The following is a 7,475-nucleotide window of genomic DNA, read 5'->3' as shown; positions in this document are numbered from 1 at the left end:
GAAATGCTTTGTGTCTCTGCAATGTAAACTTGTACACTTGTTCAGGAGGCTTTAACTCTTGCACACTTTTTTTTTCTATTTAAAAGTGTGGAGGTCTGCTTTTTAAATTTCCTGTTATTATAGTATACTCACAGACACACACATACACACACACAGGAAACAATGTGAGTTCAGAAGGTAAGAAATAAACTTTGATTCGAATATCCAGACAAACAGAAAAATACAAAAATACAAATAATCATACATAGCCATATAAATATATTTATTTATGCACTGAAAGCTGTAGTAGAATAACTTCCTTAGCAAACAACACAACCATTCAATCAATAGCATCGCAATGAAAATAAACACAGACACTAAGTTAAGGAAAAATAAACAGAATTTGACACAAATTAACCACAAGTCGTGGTGTGTCCAAAAGTTCCAAAGGTGGAGAAAAAAACAAAAACAAAACAAAACAAAAAAAGAAAAATAACCCACCATCATGATGTAGAAACGAGGTAAAGGTCTCACTTTCTTTTTTTTTTTTTTTTGCAGTGAGGCATTGATTATTACATTAGCTTATTAATCATCATATTACATGAACAGTAAACATGCGATATCAAAAAGCACAAAATTTGGAGGGAAGTGCAATACGATCCAGCGCAGGAAAGTAAAAATAAAAAAAAGGAAGAAAGGAAGGGAAAATAATAATAATAATAATAATAATAATAATAATAATCATCATCATAATAATCATCATAATAATAATAAGGTAGAAATAACTCGAGGTCGGGAGCTGTTCCGGAGTCAAAGTGCTGAACTGCAGCTCGAAAGCGTGAGGCTGCTCTGCAAACAACCTGGAGCACAAAAGTCAAACGGTTAAAGTTTACGCAGTCGCTGCACACAGAGCAAGCATCGCCAAGGGCATTTAGTACAAGGGAAGATCCCCCTTTTATTCCCCCTTTAAAAATAAATAAAAGAGCTCTGGCACCCTTTCTCCAGCTTTTTTTGCGTAAAAAAATGTCCTCCATCCAGTTAGTTCCTCAAGGGAGGAAAAAAAACAGCCTGGAATTTAAAACAAAAAAACAAAAAGAAAAGAAAAGAAAAGTGTCTCTGATCTGGTGTGAGTTAGTATACAGGAAGTAGATGAGTATGAACGTTCCATTCATGTGTTCATCATATTAGAGGCCCTCTTCCTCCACAATGAGGTGTCCCCTCTCGAAGGCGTCTTAGTTGTGCTCAAAAGAGAGAAACCAAGACATGAACCTCTACAAACTACTGTAGGTTCCACTAGGAAGTGTTCTTCTTTATAGGGAACCCGTTTAAGTTCATAAGTTCATAAAGTTCCTGGAGGCACTTTTAAAGAAACGCCCATAAAAGATCTTCCAGGAACATTGTTTCGTTTTTTTGTTTTTTGTTTCTCAGGTGTGCTTAAACACAACCCCACCATGTCACAAGGATGGGGGGAAGAGAGAGAGAGAGAGAGAGAGAGAGAGAGAGAGAGAGAGACCAAACTCTATATGAATCTCTATAGACTTGGTTCCAGGAGGGATGTTCTTATAGGAACCATTTAGTTCATGAAAGATTCCTGGAGGCACCTTTAAAGAAAGCCATAAAAGATCTTCCAGGAACATTGATTTGTTTTTTTTTATTTGTTTTTTTTTTTAGTAAGGGAAGAGGACCGACCAAAAAAACAAAAACAAACAAACAAACAAAAAAAACCTATTTTCATAAGTACATGCGCACAGTGCACGTTGAGCCTCCAAAACCTGTAGATCTTCCCTCCCAAAAAAAAAAAAAAAGTGATGAAAACCGCGACCACACCACTTAGCGCGTTAGTTTTGGCACCGGGGTGTGACTCAGATGGCCTCGGGGAGGGCGAAGGGCCACGCGCCGAGCTCCTGCGTCTTCTCCTTGTGCCGGAGGTGCACCCGGCCGTGCCGCTTGCGCTCGTCGCTGCGCGCGAACCGCTTCCCGCAGACGTCGCAGGCGAACGGCTTCTCCCCGGTGTGCGTGCGCGTGTGCGTGGTCAGGTGGTCGCTGCGGCTGAAGCTCCGCGCGCACACGCGGCACCGGAACGGCTTGTGGCCCGTGTGGATGCGGATGTGCCGGTTGAGCTCGTCCGAGCGGGAGAAGCGCCGGTCGCAGGAGCCCATCGGACACGTGAAGGGCTTCTCCTTGGTCGTGGAGGAGGAGGAAGAGGAGGAGGAAGATGAAGAGGAGGAGGCGGCGGAGCTGCTCTTGCGCTTCGGGGCGCGTGTGCGCGTCGGTGCCAGCGGCTCTGGGGGAAGCAAGGTGGAGTACAGGAGCGAATCGATGGTGGAGGTCGCGTAGGTCGGAGCAGGAGGAGGGGGAGGAGGAGGCTCGCACTGTCCCGGACCGGGCATGGACTGGAAGTTTGGAAACACACCGGGTTTCAGGAGGCTGCTCGACTGCGCGTCCATGACGCTGTAGTTAAACGCGCCAAAACTCTGACTACAAGCGTCCCCGAAGCCTTGCTCCTGCTTAATTCCGGTGGCTTCCACCTTGAACTCCATGTCAGGACCGGACAGCGAGTCCAGCAGCTCTTTCATATCCACCTGATGATGATGATGATGTTGTTGTTGTTGATGATGATGATGATGATGATGCTCGGATGAAAAGTCGCCAGATGTTGCAAACCCATAGCTGTCAGCTTTGCCGAAGGAGTTCCACTCGTAATAGCAGCCTCCGGTGTTCTCAAACTCACTTTTCACGACCACGGGGAACGTCCCGGGCTGGGTGGAGGATGAGGAGGAGGAGGAGGAGGATGAGGAGGATGAAGGATCCTGGGGTGCACTCGTATCGCTTTGATGTTGCGCATCTTCTTGTTGTTGATGTTGATGTTGTTGCTGCTGCTGCGCTTCTGGAACCGGGCCCGTGGAGATGCCCACGATCTCGGTGATCATGTTGAGCAGCGTTTCCGCGCTGCAGGGGGCGCCCTGACACGCCTCCACGTAGAAGCTGCCCGAGTAGGACAGCGAGGCGTCGTAGCTTCCCTTAGGGCCGTGACAGGAGGAGTATTGATCCGCGCTGGTGGGCTCGGTTTTGGGAGTGACTGTTGGATCTGTGGATGATGGCGGAGGAGGAGGAGGACAGGAGGGAGGGAGGGGGGGGGGGGTAGGGAAAAGAAAAGAAAAAAAAGAGACAGAAAGAAACAGAGGCATGTTACATAAAGTAGTAAGGAGATGCGCACTATGGGAACAATCATGCATTTGTGATGCGATAGAAGTGCCTGTCAGCGCGAGACAGGGCATTTACGCATCGTCTATCGTAGCGAGGGATTAGACATGAAACAGCGCGAATGCACGAGCTCAACAGCGTCTCGTCCATGGCGAACTCACCGTGTGCGAACTGAGTAGGTGCTGCGCGCTCAGGCTCCATGAAGACATCCTGATGCTCCTTAGTGTCCATCATTCCGATGGCTGAGTCGTTACAGGTGTCAAACTGGGGGTAGAAAGAGTCCTGAGAGTTCAAATCGACGTTGTTGAGCATGATTTCTTTTTTTTTTCTTTTCTTCTGCTCTCTATCTCCCCAGAAAGAAAGAAAGAAACAAACAAAAAAACAAGAGACCAAAAAAATAAAAAAATATCCAGAGAGGATCTGTCCAAAAGATGAGAAATCTGAAATGCAAATCTGTGATTGAGATTGAGGTCCGGGAGAAACAAAAAAGTGATGAATATGAATCAGGAATTCCCTCTTTTTTTTTTTTTTTTTTTAGCTTTTCTTTCTTTTTATTTTGGAAAAGATATAAAATCCTAGATGCGCGCGCGTCGCAGTTGGATGTTCCTCCGCTATCTGTTGCTGCGCTCCGCTCAACCACGGCCGCCTTATATACCGCGCGAGCTGCGCCTCGGCCCTCCCTCTCTCATTCACCGCGTGCTGGGAGAGGATTCCCCCGCTGCGTGGCATCTTCATGCCCATATATGGACACAGAGGATGTGACGGGGTTTCCCCCTCCCCTTTAATAATAATAAAAAAAGAAGAAAGAGAGGAGAGGTACTGTACACTCCTGACGCTTCCAGCAGGTAAAGCTGTGTCCGAGTGCGCTTTAGCATTAATGTTCACAGGAGGTACAGTAAGGGTACTAATGGGGTAGATACCCTTCTCATAAACAAATAATAATAATAATAATAATAATAATGTTCATGTAGGGTAAAAAAATTAACTTTTAAGCGTTTTTACATGTAAGTTTAAATTTTTACCTTTGTGCACAATTCCAAGTGAAGGGTTGCTCAGTGCTCATGATAAAAAATAAAAAAAAAGATGTGTGTACTTAAATATACATATATTGCAAAATATAAAAATAAAAATAAACACACAGCAATTATTTTAACATGTTGAGGTTTTGAGCTTAATAATAATAATAATAATAATAATAATAATAATAATAATAATATTATTATTATTATTATCATTATTATTATTATTATATGGCATAAGTGGCTCAGTAATAGGTTTCTTGCCTACCATGTGGAAGTTTCGAAAATTCCCAATGCCCAAAAATGCCCGAACCAATGCCAAGTTGTGTGCAAATCAGATGGTCTGCTGTGGTGACCCCTCGACGGTAGCAGCTGAAAGACCAGCAATATTCTTCTTCTTCTTCTTCTTCTTCCACTTCTTCTTCTTCTTATTATTATTATTATTATAAGTAGTAGTAGTAGTGTTTCACACACTCTCACTCATTCTCTGGACCGCTTGTCCTATGCATTGTTACAGGGGACCTGGAGCCTATTCCAGGCGACTTAGGGCATGAGGCAGGGTACACCTTGGATGGAGTGTCAGTCCATCACACACTGACACTCACAAACTCACTCACACACTATGAGGAAATTTGAGAACACCAACTAGCCTAATCTATATGTCTAAACTGTAGAAGGAAACCGGAGTACCCGGTGGAAACCAACCAAGCACTGGGGGGGGGGGCATACAAACTCCATGCACATGGACACCAAGGCAAGAGGACACAGTGCTAACCACTAAGCCACCGTGCCACCTCTCAAACCAATGTAAACTTTTAATTTTTAACTTTTGGGCAAAGTGAAAGGTTTCAGTGCTCATTTTTTTCAAAGTGTGTTCGAGTAAACACAAATTGCAAGAAATACTTATTTATTAAAAGCTGTGTGTGCTCTTAAGAATCCTACCAAGGTCATAAAAATATTAATAAACACAATAGCTACCATTATTGTTCATGGTCTCTAGTTGGACTACAGAGATTCCAAAAGATAGATAGATAGATAGATAGATAGATAGATAGATAGATAGATAGATAGATAGATAGAAAGATAGATAGATAGATAGATAGATAGATAGATAGATAGATAGATAGATAGATAGATAGATAGATATCACAGAATGGGGATAAACATTAGTGGTTAGACTACAGAACATTTGAGCTGTATAATGAGTTCTAGCCAATGAAAGTGACAGTAATGCCAAAGTGAATAATGCAAGACTGAGGTAGTGCAAGTCAATGCTAAAAGAGTACATGAGTACATAAATAAATAAATATAAAAGTGAACAGTGAGTATGTTAAGAGACAGAGCAAGATGTTTAACCGAGGAAGTGTACTGGTAGTAAGACCCTCTGACCAATAATAAAGAGGTGTTAAAGCAGCGTATGGTCTTGGGAACAAAGTATTTCCTGAGTCTGTCGGAAGGGCTGCTCTGTGGTAGATGTTTGTCACTGAACATGCTTTTCTGCTTGGCAAAAGTTCCATACAGCAGGTGACTGGTATTGGACATAATGAACAGCATTTTGTTCAAGTCCTTTTTTTCAGCACCAGCTCCAGCACGTCCAGCTTAAAGCCTACCACAGATTTAATTGAGTGGCATGACTCCATTTAAGGTTCCCTCCTCAACACACTCTAGCATAGAAAAAAATACTGGCCACAATTGATTGATAAAGCATTTGCATAAGTTTCTTGCATATTGTAGAAGAGCCCAGTTTCCTTAGGAAGAACATCCAACTTTGACTTTTATGTAAATATTATTTTTATTCTTATACCTACTACTAGTGGTAGTGTCTCATACACTCTCACTCATTCTCTGTACTACTTTTCCTATACAGGTCCCAGGAAACTTGGAATACAAGGTGGAGGACACCCTGGACAGAGTTCCAGTCCATCGCAGGGCACAAGCACACATAAACAAACTCACACACTCTGGGAAACCCACCATGCACAGGGAGAACATGCAAAGACCCAGAGGCAGGAATCAAACCTGTTACCCTGGAGGTGCAATACGGCATTTCCCTCAATGAATTTTAGTACTTTAGCTTTAATTATTATTATTATTATTATTATTATTATTATTATTATTATTATTATTATAACTAGGCCTGCATAATATAAACACATAAATACATAAACAACATAATAATTGATAGTCCTACAGTATAACATAATAAGTCCTGATGGTGCATAATCACAGAAGAGGTTACAACTATTACTGTAGTAACCCGAAGCAAGGTGTTCCCCAAGGATCTGTTCTTGGCCCTATTCACAATTTACATAATCCCACTCGGTCTGATCCTTAAACGTCATGGTCTTAACTATCACTTTTATGCCAACGACATTCAACTTTATTCTATCTGTACACCTACTCCATCTGCCCAAATTGACAAAATCTTTGATTGCGTGAAGGACGTTAGAGATTGGCTTAACTTAAACTTTCTGAAACGTAATATGGACAAAACTGAGATCATTTTTATCGGAACCCCAGCACTTACCAGCAACATTTCCATTAATTTCACCTGTGAGATTGCTGGCTCTCACATCAAAACATCTACTTCTGTCAAAAATTAAGGAGTAATCTTCGACTCCACATTCTCCTTTCAGCTTCACATTAAATCTGTCACTAAATCTGCATTATTTCATTTACGTCACATTGCCCAACTGTGTCCCTCCATCGGTACCAAAAAGGCTGAAATTCGTCTCATCACGCATTGATTTCTGTAATGCCATTTTCATTGGTCTACCTGCCAGCTCCATCTCCAGATTACAATATATTCAAAACTCTGCGGCTAGGATACTCACTCATACCAAACGCTCTGCTCATATAACCCCAATCTTGTATGATCTCCATTGGCTCCCAGTGGCCTACCGTATTAAATTCAAAATTATTCTCCTTGTTTTTAAATCTATAAATGGCCTAGCTTCCTTTTATATTTTCATTCTGCTTGCCCCCTACATTCCGACTCGTTCACTACGACCCTCCGTTTCTGGCTTTTTTGCTGTCCCTCGGTACCGCCTCTCTTCAATGGGCAGCAGATCATTTAGTGTTATTGCATTCAAACTCTGGAATTCTCTACCACACTCTCTCTGTTCTGTTAATAACACCTCATTATTTAAATCTTTACTCAAAAATCACTTGTTTTCCGAATGTTACACCTCTGATTCGTTAAACTGAACCCCTTTGGCTTAATCCACCTGTCCTCTGCATGTCTGTCTATTAGGTCTTGTTTTGTATTTCCAG

The 7,475-nt window shown here is 42.2% G+C and overlaps 1 protein-coding gene across 1 annotated transcript; it reads right to left on the bottom strand.

The window, feature by feature from the left end:
* Positions 1-1,841: 1,841 nt before the first annotated feature.
* LOC128508808 (early growth response protein 1) lies at positions 1,842-3,692 on the bottom strand. Its single transcript, XM_053480282.1, has 2 exons — positions 3,345-3,692; positions 1,842-3,067 (listed from the first exon to the last, which is right to left on the bottom strand). The coding sequence occupies exons 1-2, from the start codon at positions 3,493-3,495 to the stop codon at positions 1,842-1,844; spliced, it is 1,377 nt and encodes a 458-aa protein (XP_053336257.1). The 5' UTR covers positions 3,496-3,692.
* Between the last annotated feature and the right edge of the window lie 3,783 nt (positions 3,693-7,475).

Source organism: Clarias gariepinus, chromosome 20 (assembly GCF_024256425.1).
Source record: "Clarias gariepinus isolate MV-2021 ecotype Netherlands chromosome 20, CGAR_prim_01v2, whole genome shotgun sequence".
NCBI lineage: Eukaryota > Metazoa > Chordata > Actinopteri > Siluriformes > Clariidae > Clarias > Clarias gariepinus.
The sequence above is the reverse complement of the archived record's forward strand: the minus strand, read 5'-3'. Positions and strand labels throughout refer to the sequence as shown.